General features: G+C 41.1%; 1 protein-coding gene across 1 annotated transcript; it reads right to left on the minus strand.

Annotated features, from left to right (window-relative positions):
• Nucleotides 1–1,277: 1,277 nt before the first annotated feature.
• Nucleotides 1,278–16,740, minus strand: LOC124143423 (solute carrier family 23 member 1-like). Its single transcript, XM_046512398.2, has 10 exons — nt 16,594–16,740; nt 14,666–14,769; nt 13,981–14,081; nt 13,043–13,224; nt 12,706–12,829; nt 8,585–8,741; nt 6,367–6,620; nt 3,541–3,814; nt 2,736–2,831; nt 1,278–1,688 (listed from the first exon to the last, which is right to left on the minus strand). The coding sequence occupies exons 3-10, from the start codon at nt 14,071–14,073 to the stop codon at nt 1,498–1,500; spliced, it is 1,371 nt and encodes a 456-aa protein (XP_046368354.2). The 5' UTR covers nt 14,074–14,081; nt 14,666–14,769; nt 16,594–16,740; the 3' UTR covers nt 1,278–1,497.
• Between the last annotated feature and the right edge of the window lie 474 nt (nt 16,741–17,214).

Below are 17,214 nucleotides of genomic sequence, written 5' to 3' on the forward strand. Positions count from 1 at the left end.
GAAGAGTCTTCTGTCAGATAGCGTCCCCGTGGCCGGCTACTGACTAGATGCTATGGGTCGGGTCGGGCTGCTATCTTTTACGTAGCATGGTTGTTACTGGCTACCGGGTATCGCGATCAGCGGGTGTAGGAATTCCCAATGTGAAAGCGTCCTGGGTGCTTAGCACCGCTGTAACGAGGTGTTTGCTTACTGCATTGAGTCAACATCGGGAGTCCTTATCCGTTAGATAACACCGGATGTACGATTAAAGTTCGTTCTAGATGGATACGTATGATAATAACCTGGAAAGAAGTGGTGTTCATCTTTCAACACCTTTACACTTGATGCCCTTCAGTATGCCTGCTATTGCATCAACGTTGTTGAATATATAAACTCTATAGGTAAACTCTATTCATATATCCATAAGAGGTTGGGAATACAGAATGTATTATATGGTATTCTTTGCCCTTATGAGGACATATTTTATGATGGTATGAAATAGACACTGTCTAAATATCATCCTTAATTTTCAAGCCAAACTATGGTGAACAGCGTTGATGGAGGGGGGATGCTAATCATTAACATTTAACGTCACATCGGTAATATTTCATCCATATCCTGACGTCCACGCAGTTGTGTAACTCACTAAGTCACACATATATCAGCCGTTGCAACTCTGCTTCACACGGGAGGTGGCATGGACGGCCCAACCGTCTAGGCTGCCGCAATTCGCATTATTATGGATACGACACACGGTAGGTGTCTCAGCATCATACTCGTGGTCTTTGGTGTCACCAAAGCGGTAAACGTCTGATCACTTTGGGCTATCGTCCACCATCAACCTGCCATTCTGTGTGTGAAGTACTGTTCGAAGCAGCGATAAACCAAGCTCACTCACTACCCAACTACATCTGTCTGCTATCCCTGGACACATTTGTTTGTTTGTTGTTTAACGCAGAAATATTCCAGCTATGATGGCGGTCTGACAATCCAGTGATTGGCATCATGAGCATCGATCCACGCAACTGGGATACGATGACATGCATCAACCAGCGAGCCTGAACACCCGATCCCATTAGTCGCCTCTTACGACAAGCATAGTTTGTTGAAGACCTATTCTGCCCCGGATTTCACGGGTCACACATTTATCCCCCTTTATCCTCACAACAAAAAAGACGTTACAATGATGAAGCCGTCCATAAGCCCAGACAATACAATTGATAAAAACACAATAGCAACGGGAGTATAATTTGGAAACTTTTATCTGTTGCAAACCGAAATTGTTTCAGATTTGGTAAAAAACATAACTTTGCATTAAATCTTATTCAATGTCACATCAACTTTTGTTGTTCAGTATATGTATAATGGTTCATGTCAGATGTAAAGTACGATGAATGGCATGTCAATATTTTGGCAGATATTTAATGTCAAGTTATGTAAACAATACATTTAAAATTCAAGCCATGAATGTATGGCTACAGGATGCCTTTGTCGAGAGAACATGTCCATGTATTCGGTTCACCTCTGTCTCGGAGGCATGAAGGGTAGGTATGAGAGGATGTGTAACTTGTTGTACAGACTTGGTACACACTTCCAGCCATATGCAACCGATGAAGAAATCGTGTTAGAGCCTTCGTTCTCTTCTTGAGGACTAGAGTCGATGTCATGATGTTTTCGCCACATTGCAATGCCTCTGTCTTCTAGTGTGCCTGAAATAACATACAGCAGTGTCACTTATTGATATACCGAGAATTGCAAAGATGAAGACCATTCTAACCATGCATAAATGAAACATAAATTTGCCAAGATCATCATCAGTTGACATGTCAACATGAAGGGGATTATTTCCCAATAACTATAGATGTGTTGCATTTTTCACAATGTTTTTGCGTATACGTCCAGGCAACGTTTAAACCTTTAGACAAGAAGTAGGCATTCCCATGGGTACCAATTATGCTGCCCTCTTTGCTGATCTTTTTCTTCACATTTCCATAAGAAATCTCTTCGAAAAGCAAAGAGTCTATTGTACGATTCGGACTATATCATCTCAGTTCTGATCGTAATGGCAATTTAAAAGAGGCAATTTGGCCATGAAGTTTAACTTAAACTTTAGGTATATCGTTGATCTGATATCGTTAATAACGGCCAAGTAGCCATTTCCCTTCCACTGATTTGTCCAGCAATTAAAGAGACCAAATAGACCACCTTATCTCTTTCATATTTAGATCTACGCTTACAGATTCAGAGTGACAAAAACTATTCAGAAGATTGCATAATGGACTTAATGACTGAGTCATCCCTAATGCAGTCTTTGCAAAAGTCAACATTCCTTTTATGTCGAGCAATGGTCTGTGGTGTCTCGATTTTACAACTATTGAGGTACACTCGAGCATGCACTTGCTACGAAGATTTCAAAGAGCGTCATGCGACATTCAAGGCATAAGTAAAGCTTTGAAAAAGTTTCATGCAATTGCTTGTACCATATGTTCTCATGGTTGTTTTCAGGCGAATACGTGACTTGCTTTAGCATGTTTTGGGGAAGGATATGCTCACCTTTTCGGGAACACCTGGAATAATCACTGTTTGATAGTGATTCATAAACACCTGCTCATGATATAGTCGGAATTGTACAATCGACTCTGCTCTTAGCAGATATTTCCTAAGAACATAGAAAGGGTTTTGTCGCTTACTGAATTTCTGCTGAGCAATCTAAATCTTCTGAAAGGTACACGAGTATCTGCTGAGTATGTGCATACCTTTCACAGTATTGTCAAGGATCATCGCGACCATACCACCCACGAACATGTGTGTTCCCAAAGTAACTTTCAAAACCGCATCTGCCTCGGTGTTTCCTGAGAGGAAATGCAATGAATACAACATACAGATCATTTCTAATTACATACTAATAAGGAACAGATCTTATTATCCTTCCAGATCTTGGGATGTGGTTGGACACTCGTGAAAACAGACAACAAAGCATGTTTTCATATTCAGAGACTTTCCGACTGTCAAGTAAAAGCATGGGTTCAAATTAAATCGAACATATGATCCTTAAACATGTCACATTTAGTCGGTTCATAGTGGAAAATACTGAAAGTTTGTCTATTGTTTGTTTAACGCAGCACAATTGAGACATGATGACATGCATCAACCAAGTCAGCAAGCCTGACAACCGGATCCCGTTAGTCGCCTCTTACGACAAGCATATTTTGGTTTGGTTTGGTTTTAATGTTAAACGCCGCACTCAGCAATATTCCAGCTATAGGACGGCGGTCTGTAAATAATCGAGTCTGGACCAGACAATCCAGTGATTGACATCATGAGCATCCATCCATACAATTGGGATACGATGACATTCGTCAACCAAGTCAGCGAGCCTGACCCCGTTAGTCGCCTCTGACGGCAAGCATGGGTTGCTGAAGACATCTTGTAACCCGGGTCTTCACGATTCAAGAGAAATGCAGTTGTATTGAAATAAACATCCAATCATCCCTACTCCTCTCGACGATGTGTAGTAAAATAAACGCATGCTGTTCTTTCCACCAACTTAAAAACTCTTACCTGTGTTGATAATATCAGGGTGCCTGTCAATCCATTCTGGCAGGAAAACACCTACAAAGAATGACAACCCCAAAACTGCCAGGTTTCTGGACGAGTTCAAGTTGACATAACGTAAGGTCGAAAAGCCTATCGAGACGAGCATTCCACAGATGATGATCATAACACCCCCTAAAACTGGATCTGGTACAGATGCTAAAGCAGCCCCAAGCTTTCCAAGGAAGCCAAAGATGATCAGCATGACTCCAGCACATACCATCACGGATCTGCTCCCTGTCTGCAACAAATATGATTGTTTTCAGACATCTCTGGTGATTAAACGGTTTGCCGTGAATGCATTAGGCGACAATAAAGTGATTATGTGTACATGGGAATTGCAAATCTATCCAGTCAAAATTACACAAACTATTTAGTGATTATCATCAATTGGCTTGTAATGGACCTTGTGTAGAATACCATTACTTTCCTAAAGAAAAGGCATACCTGACGAGTTACAATAATGCCACCATCAGAACTCTTAACGCCAATCCATGGATAATATACATTACTATTACGTGATGTCAAGTTTGTGTGAGTGTGTGTTTGTTTGTTTGTTTGTTGTATTCAGCAATATTCCATTAATATGACGGCTGCCTGTTAATCCCGAGTCTTGAACAGACAATCAAGTGATTGGAATTATTAGCATCGATCTGCACAATTGGGATACGATGACATGCATCTATCAATTTATATCCCCCGCCCCGATTCTCTGATGTGAGTGAGTGAGTGTGAGTTTAACAATTTAACGTCACATCTGCAATATTTCAGCTATATTGTGACGAGAACTGAGACATTAATAAAAAATATATTTGGATTCTATGAACACTTGTCAGCGATGGACAGTACAATAACTAGAGTATCACAGTTTATTATTAATTTATTATTTAGTATTAACATTTATTTTTATAAGGAGAAGTTATTATGCAGTAACACAATATACGCCAGCAACCAAAGTGAGACCAGGCCGTATTGAGGCAGTAGCATTAAGTGAGTGAGTGAGTTAGAATTTTACATCACATCGCCAATATTGCAGCCATATTGAGAACAACTTAATTATGTTTAAATACTTGTCGACAAAGGACTGTAAAACAGCAAGTATCACAGTTTAGGTATAAAAGAAACCAGGTCATCAGAAAAACAAATAATATTTCAGTTGATTAGTCAGTACAAGTTATAGGGAAACAATATTCAAACTCTTAACCATCTGGCCAGCGCCGTTTTAATTAGCCCGCGTAATCACCTGATACCAATTAGTCTTTGCTACTCAACAAACTGGGCTTCGGGCATACTCGTTGACACCGAGGGGGAATCCCCTTGAATCCTCCCATTTGACTGGATGATGCTAACTATAACCTTGCAAAATCCGTCTGCGTGTCTAATTGTGTTTGTGCGATGATATAATTTTAGACAAGAGCAAATACGTGTACCTCTGATGTTTGCAACAATGATGTTTAAGTTCATATGTTCAAAACAGCAACGACTCTTATTTCCAGGCTAATTGCATATAATACAACAATTACTACTCCCTTCTTGTCATCCATGTTTCATGGTGAAACCCTACACATGTGTATTTGTCGTCATTCACTTGATGCTCAGTTAATGACAGGTATAATAAGAAGTGGAACTACTTCGATTACCTGACAAAGGCTATGCAAAATAAAAGGCCATAAGAAGCAAATTTTGAATCTACGAAGAAAAAGCCGATCCATATTTCAACACTTTCAAACTTGGGAGTGTCGTTTCCCTTTGAAATTAGGCAATGGACAACTAGCAACCAAAGGTAGACCTTGGAGACTTAGGGTGCTTCTGATTCCTGCATGATTCACAGCAGGATTTATGTCATTTCTTTGGTCACAAGTGGTTACATTAAACGCCAATATTGAAAGCCCACACTAGTTGATATTCACTTTAATTAAGATGGACTCACGTGGACAATAATTTTACACATTTGTTAATGACGTCTTTGAATAATGCCTCGTAGGGAGGATTAAAATGTAAACATATACTGAACTTGACAGGTTTGATATTAATTGTGAAATATTGTAATGCAAGATTTAAACGACGCTGTTATAAAGAAGGCTCAACAGCTTCTAATTTAAGACTGTCAACAAGAGAGGTCCTGAAAGCTCTAAGACAGAGGTGATGTCAGGTGAAATGGGGTTTAACGTCGCGTCCAAAATTATTGCACTTATATAGCGGCGTGCATGCACGTGTGTGTGTGTGTGTGTGTGTGTGTGTGTGTGTGTGTGTGTGTGTGTGTGTGTGTGTGTGTGTGTGTGCTAGTCCGGACTGATGCCGATTTAAAGTGCTAGCACACTGAGATACCATGCCGCAGTTTAACATGAATACCCCACTCAGACACAGTATACTGACTCCGTGCCGACCAGTCCTTGTTTTAGCCCCTTAATCCCGAGGGTAACAACAAGTACCATCTTTTAACGTCTTTTGGTATGACCCTCTCGGGCCGGACGCTCTACCTGTAGACCACGGAGGCGGTCTCTAAGACAGCGCCTCAAGACATGATGATGTATGGAATCTAGTTTCTGTAAGTTACTTTAACAGGCTCCACCATAAATGATGGCACCATAATCCAATTTTTTTATCAATATTGAAATTGTCTGTTAAAAATTGTTTGAAAACTGTGACATAATGAGGCATACTGCCTCTCAAAACAAAATTGTTTCATGACACTTTGCGTGTTTTGGTTGGTATGTTGACGTACAAATATATGATATTTCAATACCGAAAAAACTAAAATTCCAAACTGTGACCAGATCAGTTTCACAGTACCTTCGTGACAGAGATTGTTGCAATGTTGCCACTGTAAGACGTTGTAGCGTGGCCGACACCTACAGCACCAGAAAGGAGTCCACCAAGCCCCTCCATGAGAATCCCTCTGTTTACCGCGTGATTTGGTGGAGTATCGACTTCACATGCCTTCGCCCCAGCAAAATAATCCCCAACAGATTCGACAAAGGAGGAAAAGAATGCCGTGCTAAACCCGATAAACACAGCAAGGCTGAATCCTGGCATTCCAAACTGACCTGAAAGACAAATCGTCCAACCTCAAGCTCTTTGTGAAGCCCAATTTTTCGCGTTATGTGAACGAAAGAACATAATCGCATATGAATATTTCGTGTGCTGGCCGAGAAGACACAAACGATTGAGTTATAACTTTAGGCACTTTACATTGAGAGGAACAAATGACATCTTTTCATGCTGCGGAATGTACTTTTCTTCAATGACTTATGTTTCAATACTGGTTCAATTATGTGTACCAACAATAAATATGCACAAGCGAAATGCAGATGTATGCCTATCATATATTTAATTTCACAAAAGCGCTGAAATATTCACAGTAAGAAAGTATCACACGAAATATCACTTGGGTGAGAGATCAAGCGATGTGCATTTCGGGATTAAATACAATATATTGCATCACAATGCTTCACAGACCATTGCGACGTCACCATGACGTCACAATAAAAGACCTCAGACAAATCTCTGCTACTGTCCGGCGGCACAGTGCCAAGCCGGTTATCTGTACTCTTTACACTCAAGACACTGATATATAACTATTTAAAACCAAACACGTTGGAAAAGAATGATTTTGGATGATAAATGGAATCTCACCCTTGTGTCTTTTGATATAAAAAAAACGGTGAAAGAAAAGTATGAAACTCCTTGGGGTGATATTCTATATACATTACTTATACAAACGAGTGGGACAGAGACAATCGTACATCAATCTACACAGTTAATTTGATGGTATTACCAAGAGTTGTAAATTGGGAAAATCAACGTGACTCTTTCGGTTGGACCCGCTTGAAGTTAGTTAGTTATAAACGCCGCACTCAGCAATATTCCAGCTAATATGACGGCGGTCTGTAAGTACAATCGAGTCTGGGTCAGACAATCCAGGGATTGATATCATGAGCAATCCATAGAATTGGGATCGATGACATGCATCAACCAAGTCAGCGAGCCAGACCACCCGATCACGTCAGTCGCCTCTTACGTCAAGCATAGTCGCCTTTTAAGACAAGCATGGGTTGCTGAAGACCTATTCTACACCCGGAATCTTCACGGGTCCATACTTTGGTCAAGAAATGAATGCCCCGACATACTTGGGTCAAGTCGGGGCATTCATTTTGACACTGGCTGCAGTCGTACCTTTCAAAGGTTTGGTTGTTTTACGAATGACACGTGAAGAAATCGACAATTTTTCCGTGTTTCCTGTTCTCTACGTGCAATCCTTTTTCTGTGCACGACGGCGACTGTCTGTCCATGTTTGTTTGTTGTTTGACTCCGCACTCAGCAATATCCCAGCTTTATGACGACACAAACGGCCATTTTGCTTGCCGTAAGAGGCGACTAATTATAACGGGATTGGGTGGGTTGCTGAAGACCAATTCCCTCTCGGATCAAAAACATGCAATTTATAGTGCTTGCCCTCTGATATACCATTCCTCATTTTAAACATGGTTACACCAATCAGATACAATATACGGACTGTGCCGACCGGTCCCACGTTTACCCACTTAACGCCTACCGGCAGGCAGGGTGTCATCAAGTACCATATTTTAATGTCTGTGGTAGCTACCGCTCTCCGGGCACCCGCTGTAGACAACGGTCTTGTTGATAGTTTGGTACTTACACCAAATATTGTTTGTCTTCCAATCACAATGCATCCGGAAAACGATGCCTCCGCTAGATCTATATGGTATCAACACATTAAATGAGGATCCTACCACACGTATTCGACGTAATAAGCACCCAGGGCGCTCTCAAAATTAGTAAGAGTATAAGTTTGGCGAGAAAATTAAAGGTGCACAGACCACACGAGTGCGTATTATACACGAATAAATAAGTCTTGGGTACAATGATCAATTGGAAGGGATGTTAATTGGGATTGTTCACTAGCCAATATATCAGCAAATATCGCCGTGGGCGCTTATGAGGACGGGGCGCATATTACGTCGAATACGGTACGTCTTTTTCTGGTCACCTGGGTATGGGAAAATCAGCCAAGGCGTTCGGAAGACGAGGGAGGATTTAGCGTCGGTCCTGGCTTTATAACTAACACTGCCAGGGTCGTCTGGGAAGACGTCGGTGACAGTGAGGAGGGCGCATATCGTCCACATCAACATGATGCTTAGCAAGATCTGAAACACATTTAAGACACCTTAACTAGCCAAACGTTTTGTGAGCATATCTGAAGGCTATATGGTATAGTGCACGTTTAACTTAAATAATATACTGAACCAAATTAAAAACTTCACAATCCTAAAATTTTAACATTTTGACCAGTTATCATTGTGGGCCCTTATTGTGTATTTAAACAGTAATGGCCACGCACTGTCTTCAGATAACACTCGTTTTTGTGCAGGTGAATCGATCAAAATCATGTGCACAGCACTATAGTGGCAAAAGTGGTTTTTCGAGTGTAACTGGTCAAGTGGCCATAATACCGCACGTGTTTTCAGACATACTTGTTAGCGGTCATTAACAAAAAAAGAAAAACACAAGAAAACAAAAGTCTTTACGGCCATTTGTCATGCCACGCCTTTCAAAAGTGCAACGTGAACGTGCCATCGGCATGTTGCAGACTGGAACGTCCGAAGCTGAAGTCGCAAGGACGATGGGTTGTAGTCGACGGACTGTTTATGATTTACAGACGCGTCTACAGCAAACGGGTACCACCGCTGATCGCCCTCGGCCAGGTCGACCACGTGTGACGTTACATGCAGAGGATCGTCAGATTGTCTTACGTCACCTCCGTAACCGATTTTTGACGGCTACATCAACCAGAAATGTACTGTTTAGGGGTAGACTGAGTCCGCAAACTGTTCGAAACCGTCTGAGAACTTCTCACCTTCAAGCACGACGGCCATACTGCGGGCCGATTCTGACTCAATTACACAGATGTCAACGTCAATTGTGGGCACAGCGAAACTTACGATGGACTCGGAGGAATTGGAATTAAGTCATCTTAAGTGGTGAATCCCGATTTAATCTTCGGTTTGCTGATGGTAGGGCGAGGGTGTGGAGGCGCCGTCATGAACGTTACGCCCAGTGTTGTGTACAGGAAGTTGACAGATTTCGAGGCGGAAGTGTCATGGTGTGGGGTGCTTTCTGTGGCAATGCAATTCCAGGCTTCTTGTCATCCGCAACCTCAACGCTGCTGCTTACCGCGACCAGGTACTGGCACCAGAACTTCTGCCTTTTATGGCATCACATGGACCCGGTTTGATCTTCCAACACGACAATGCAACACCCCACACAGCAATTTTGACAAGGAATTTCCTTCAGAATTCGGAAGTCAACGTCATGGACTGGCCGTCAAGGTCTCCCGACCTCAGTCCCATCGAACACGTCTGGGATGTTCTTGGCAGAAGTCTGCGCACTCTCCAGAACCAACCACAGAATTTGCAAGATCTTGGCACCATTTTGCAGCAACAATGGCGTCGTGTTCCCAATCATGTGTTCACAAGCATCACAAGGTCCATGCAGAGGCGTTGTGTGGCAGTTGTCAACGCACATGGTGGCCATACACGCTACTGAACTTATGTGCCATCAGATTCTCGTGCTTGGGACTTATGATTTAAACTGTTGATGTTATTACCGAATACCGTAGGTGCTTGGAACAAATTATGGTTACCACCGTTAATTAAAATCCTTCTTTGGACATTAATGATTAAAACTTACCTCCTCTGATACATTTGTCCGTTGTATATCATATATGGGATTACTTTTAAAAATGTGAAGTTTTTAATTTGACTCAGTATACATACACTATGTTATGAAGCAAAGTGCACAAGGTGGAATAGCAATAGCAATACAAACATAAAAACAAACCAATGTAGAAACTTTGTACTGCGTCTCTCGGGAGGTACAGTCGTCAAAGGAGTCGCGACTGACTGTGCAGAGCGGTGCCCCTAAACAAACAGTTCAGGGGTCATGGGGTCGAATACCAGCCCCTCCCTGGATACGATCTTCAATAGACAGCACTGTGATTCGTGTTCGTGCTTGTTTGATCACAGAAGTGATAGTAGCTCAGACCTGCATCCCTCGCGCTTTCCTACCATATATAGCGTGTCCTACCATATATAGCGTGTCCTACCATATATAGCGTGTGTCCCTTCTTATAAGTAAATACTACTCAAGTGGTGCTTGTATGACATAGGAACAATAGGTGTGAATAAACTTGATCAGAACATAAGTGAGTGAGTGAGTTAAAATTTAGCGTCGCATCGGCATTATCTCAGCCATATTTCTATGAGATCAAGTTAATATATTTACAATTTAGTCGTTTTTTAACAAAACTTTGCATAAATAAGTTGTAAGACATATTTGAACATACTATATTTAGAAACAATTCCTGAAACATATTTGAGCATAAAAATATAATTATATATACAGTTTTAAAACACGGGCGATAGGCCATCATTAACCAAAGCTAGGCCACCTCGCTGTGGATCATGGGGACTTACAGTACCTCTGCTTCCTGCATGATACCCCAGCAGGATTTACGTCATCACTTTAGCCACTTGTGGTTGTGCACAATGCCAGCCAATATTAAAAAAACACCCATCAATGAGTTGGCTTAAAACACTGGTTGATGATAGTTACATTGATTATGATAAGATTACGTGTCACACAGGGGGGCAATATTTTTACGGTACTTTAACCTCCTGGACAGAGCCTTCAATAATGTCTGTTAATAGTAGCATCACACCAAAGTTGGGGGCACGGGTAGCCCAGTCGTCTAAGGCGCCCGATTCGCTGTGCAGAATTGCAACCCTTGGGCACGCCAGAAACCTATGATTGTGGGGTCGAATCCCGGTTCGCCCCGATTATGTTTCTAGGTTTGTCAGCACCATACCCGTTCTCGTGGGTTTCATCGAAGTGGTAAACGTCTGAGACCTGCATCACTTCGGGCTTTAAGCTGACACGCCGCGATATAACTGTAATACTGTTAAAAGCGGCGTTAAACCCAACTCACTCACTCACTCAAACCAAAGTTAAAAACAAGCATTTAATTATTCACATACATATTTAAAATTTATTATACCGACCAATTTCTTTCAAGTAATTTGTGATGAGATGCCTGCTGACACGGGAAAATAGATCTTTTAGTTTTACACTTTGATAATGTGAATCCCTTGTGAATATATGCTTGACGGTGAACCTTTCATCACAAGGGATACACTTAGGAGGTTCGTCCTCATCTGTCTTAAGCAGATATTCGTGTGTAAACCGACTGTGGCCAATACGACATCGTCGTATAACGACCTCATCAAGTCTTGACTGACAACCCAAGTAGGTATGACCGATTGTTGGTTTCAATTCGTGTAGTTTATTGCTTCCTACTTGGGTGTCCCACCTCTTTTGCCAGAGATCCCGAGTATAAGATTTGATGGTTGGTTTGAACTCACTGGACGGGATAAGAAGTGGAGATAATGCTTTGTCAAGAGCTGCTTTAGCTGCAGCATCGGCTTTTGAGTTACCTGTTATGCCTACATGACTTGGTAACCAGCAAAAGACGATTGGCCAGTGGAAAGATCATTATAGAGTTCTAAATTGTCAAGGATAATAGGGTGATATGGTGAGACACTTTAAGTGTCTGAAGGCAAGATAACGAATCAGAGAAGATGATGAATTATTGGTTTTGTTGTTGAATATAGGTCAAAGCTGTTAGGATAGCTTTGGCCTCAGCAGTAAAAATTGAACTAAAATCTGGGAGTCTTGAGGAGTCAGTTCTGGATCCAATGATGGTGGCACTTGCAACTTTGTCACCATCCTTAGACCCGTCTGTAAACATGGACCTGTGAGAATTACATTTGGAGCGTAATTGGTTATATGATTGTTGATATACCAAAGGATTGGTATCCGACTTTTTTAGATTGGTTAGAGTGAGGTCTACTTCTGGCTTCACCATCTGCAAGGGAGAAGATAGAAGGCGGTAATTATAAGGTGATTTAATATTTAGATCTATTTTAGCGGCAGTGATGTGTGGTTGAATTCTGATTCCAAGTGGTGGAACCAGGTTTGATAGATTTTGAAACAGGTTTTCATACTGAGGGTGTCAGAACATGAATCATATATTTGGTCATGACCATGACATACCGGAAATAACCCGAAAAGTCGTACAGCGCTCCTCTTCCGTTTCTCGTTGTTTCTTCCACATGAAGGGAGTGGTATTTGTACGTTTTCAAGGAAAAGGGAAAAGACGATCACCGTCACAGCACCTCTGTCGTAAAAAGAAAATTAATCAGTAAAAGAATGAATGCTGATTACACCCGTGAAGATCCGGGTTAGAATTGGTCTTCGTCAACACAACTTGATAATCATAGGAAATCTCTACTTAAAGCTAAAAGCCATTGTACTATTCCGACTTCCTCAAAAGCAAGCGTTATTAAGTTATGATGTGACCAACTTAAACAATAATACACGTTTTACTCACGCCAAAGCAATTTCCCATGAAGGTCTTGAATAAAGTATTGGGATTTTGTACAAAGAAAACCCAACTAGTGATATTGTAGGCGCCACAGTCACGGGTCCAATGTAACGAAGCAGAGCCCCGACAACACCTGTTGCACCAATAAATATCTCAACCAGTGAAGCTGCCATTAGGCTTCCAGATAACTGCAATATAACCATGAACAAAGAGTGGATATATGTGATTTCCTCCCTCAAACTCCAGTTTAACGATTTCAATTATATTGAGGAATGAATTAGTTTTAACAACAATCTAATAGTAGATCCTTACGGAAAAAACAAAACAAGACACATGTATCATATCCTGCGTCCATAGAAGATGGTTGGATGGTTGGTTGTTTTAAGCCGCACTCTGCAATATTCCACCTGTATGACGGCGGTCTGTAAATAACTGAGTCTGGACCAGACAGTCCAGTGATTGATATCATGAGCATCGATCCACGCAATTGGGATTGATGACATGCTTCAACCAAGTCAGCGCGCCTGATCACCCGATCCCGTTAGTCGCCTCTTACGACAAGCATAGTCGCCTTTTACGGCAAGCATGGGTGGCTGAAGACCTATTCCACCCCGGCTCTTCACGGGTCGCGTCCATGGAAGAGAACGAACACATGGAGCGTGAAGAGACATCTTGTGGAAGCAATGTTTTGGTATGCCAAAAAACGTTTCTTCAGATCCTCGTGTATTGTCGGCAAATTAGAAAAAGTAACACAAAACATACATAAAGATAATAAACGTGAATTAGGTAATGAAGTCTGATCGAATATTTAAACTTTATTATCATTTAGTTTTACAGGCCGAATAAATGCCTTCATTAATTGCCATATTATTGTGAACATGTTTTTTAAAGAAGATATCTTAAAACTTGATAAAGCACTGTTACTTTCTGTCAGTTTATGTTACCTTCTGCAGCTTTTCAGTTTCGGAAAGTCTGAGTGTGGAAGCATATTCAGATATGTTGAAATCAGTAATTAGCGAAATGTTCTGGCCGCCCATCGCATCACCTGGAGAAGCAAAACAATATAGTTATATAACTTGGAAATATCTTGGGCGTCAAATGATTGGAACAGACAAGTCAGTGTGAAAGTCACCGAGTCTGACCACCCGATTGAATAAGTCGCCACGTTCAAGCATATCTAGTTGGGGATTTATTCTAAAGTGAAATGACCCGTGAAGACCCGGGTTAGAATAGGTCTTCAGCAATTCCATTCAAGAGGCAACTAGGCTTGTCGTAAAAGGCGAATAACTGCATGCCATCGTATCCCAATTGCGTAGATTGATATTCATGATGTCATGAATTGTCTGGTCCAGACTCGAGTATTTACAGCTGGACTATTGCTGAGTGCGGCGTTAAACCTCAAACAAATGTGAAGTGAAATGTCTACTGGGGTTGATTTCATGAAGGGAGTGCAGAGTTGCATTGATATTCGACCCAAATGGATATGATCATACAGGATAGGAAAATGAAATATTAAATGTCATCGCGAGAGAATAATTAGTCTCCATCACCTGTCGAAACATTGGACTTATTATATGTAACAGGTCTTGAGAAAACGATAACTGTCAAATACTAAAAGAATATACAAACCTTCAGTGGTCTTAGTTACATGGTTACATGACCATTCAATATCGTTCTGTAAAGCGAGTAGAACTGGTAAAAATGTTGATGACGGTCCTTGAAAAATTGGGAGTCTGACAAAGGAAAATTGAAGAAAGATTAGTTATTGTTGTTGTTGGTTTGTTGTTTAACGCCGCACAACGTTACACGGATGTCATTCTTCGGACACACGTCCTTCCTATTATGCAACAAGCGAACGTCATTTTCCAAGACAACATCCGACCTCACAGGGCAAGACTAAAAACAGCCTTTCATGAATCACAACATCCTGGTCCTGCAACAGTTCGGGATCTGAATGCTTCTTTGGGACGACGATGCAAGTCTGCTTTGGACTCAAATGGTGACCATACAATATATTGAGGACAGATGACATTCACCTTGAAAATCGACTATTCCATGTGTGCCATATGGAACCTGGATCAATGACAATGATTTGTGCCAATATATAAAATATACATCTAAAATCACCTTTGCGTTTCATACGCTTGCAGAGTATATCTTTGAAGTTCATATTGATTAATTCAATACAATTACTCAGATTTTACACCTATTACAATGAAGAGTTATGTAGGAAAAGGATCGAAGGTATAATAATACACTTTAATTTCTTTGCGATGTGTTCTCTTGTTGTCAACTTGATATGTCCAGGTCGACCCGGGGTAGAATAGATCTTCAGCAACCCAAGCTTGCTGTAAAAGGCGACTAAGCTTGTCGTAAGATGCTATGTTACACGTGGTCTGGTTCCCTGGCTTGGTTGAAGCATGTCACCAATCCAAATTGCGTGGATCAATGCTCATGATGTCAATCACTGAATGGCTGGTCCAGACTCGAATATTTGACAGACCGCCGTCGTATAGCTGGAATATTGCTGAGTGCGCCGTTAAACAACAAACAAAGAAGAGAAAGATATGTCCAGGTCAAAATGGAAGTCTATTTCAAAGTGAATGAGAATGGAATCATATTTATAAGACAACACATGCAACTGAGTTTAGGCTTCAGTTTAGAATCTTACACAGACTACTGACAAGAAATGTGTTTGTACAGAAACTGAAAATTGTTGACAACCCTTTTTGCACTTTTTGTGAAGAAAATGAATGGGAATGTAAAATTGAGGTATTGTTAATGAACGATTTTTATATTGGATAACGGATAATTGTGATCATGTTTTCAACTTAAGAATTTCTCTTGAACTAATAATATATAAAACATATCATGGTATATTTTATCTGGTTTTACTTTTGGCAAAGTGTTACATTTATGAGTGAGTGAGTGAGTGAATACGGTTTTACGCCGCTTTTAGCAATATTCCAGCAATACGGCGGGGGACACCAGAAATGGGCTTCACACATTGTACCCATGTCGGGAATCGAACCCGGGTCTTCGGCGTGACAAGCGAACGCTTTAACCACTAGGCTACCCGACCGCCCGTTTACATTTATGACCCCCCCCCCAAAAAAAAAATAAAAAATGAAAACTAGCATGGAACCATAAAATTACATCACTAGACAGCAATACATTATCAAAAAGAGCTATAGATCGCCAGCAACTGATGGTAGATCACCGTTCTGGGGACCATGGTGACTTACAGTGCCTTTGCTACCTGCATGGGTCCCCACCTATATTCTGAGTGTGAGATGGGACTTAATGATGCTTTGAACAATGATATCAGTTATATCACTGCACAACATTGCATTGTGTACATACATTGCAGGCGATGAGGTTATAGTGTACCAATTGTGCATTCCAAACAAATACAGAAACAGTACCCAGAGACATATTCTCGTTTGCAAAATAATGAACACATTATTTAGTTAACCAACTTTATCATTACAGGAATGAAAGAATGTATGTTCATCTTAATCAGACACATAGGAGATGCCAGTACGCAATACTCTTACCGTAAACCCAGAATCGTTTGGGATACTGTACAAATGCCACACAAGAACAGTGTTGAAGAAAACAACTTTGGTCTGATTGGACTATCAGAAGCTGCGCACAATACGTCTGCGACGATGAAGCTTGTAGTCAAACACGCTGGTAGACATATTAAGACATGCTGAAAAATACATACATGTATATCCGATATTACCAAGAGCACTGGGCGTAAGGATTTGTGTTTAAATCGCATTAGACAGTATTTCAGTTATATCGCAGAGTTTCAGGTGAATGGGGACAGAAAGTAATAGCGACACAGAGCAATGTTTAACCATTTATGACTGAACACAATCTAGTAGAACCGAATCCACGATCTTAGGAATCGAAATTTTGGTACGACTAAGCGACACAACTTTGCAAAGCGACTGCAAAAGACCCCCTCAAATTTGGACTGACAACCCAAGTACATGTAGTTGTAACCGAAAGCTGAATTAATTGCATGTTGTTGTTTGATGTTGTTGAACGCCACACTCCGCAATATTCCAGCAGTCTGTAAATAATCGAGTCTGAACCAGACAATCCCGAGATTGACATCATAAGCATCGATCCACGCAATTGGGATCGATGACCTGCATCAACCAAGT

Source organism: Haliotis rufescens, unplaced genomic scaffold, assembly GCF_023055435.1.
Source record: "Haliotis rufescens isolate VD_foot unplaced genomic scaffold, xgHalRufe1.0.p SCAF_12, whole genome shotgun sequence".
NCBI lineage: Eukaryota > Metazoa > Mollusca > Gastropoda > Lepetellida > Haliotidae > Haliotis > Haliotis rufescens.

Coding starts and splice junctions, on each gene's coding strand:
- LOC124143423 (XM_046512398.2), bottom strand. CDS start 14,073: ATGGGCGGCCAGAACATTTCGCTAATTACTGATTTCAACATATCTGAA. Junction 8,742..12,705: donor GACTTTTCGGGTTATTTCCG/GTATGTCATGGT, acceptor AATGTGTTTCAG/ATCTTGCTAAGCATCATGTT. Junction 6,621..8,584: donor GCTGATTTTCCCATACCCAG/GTGACCAGAAAA, acceptor TTTGTCTTTCAG/GTCAGTTTGGAATGCCAGGA.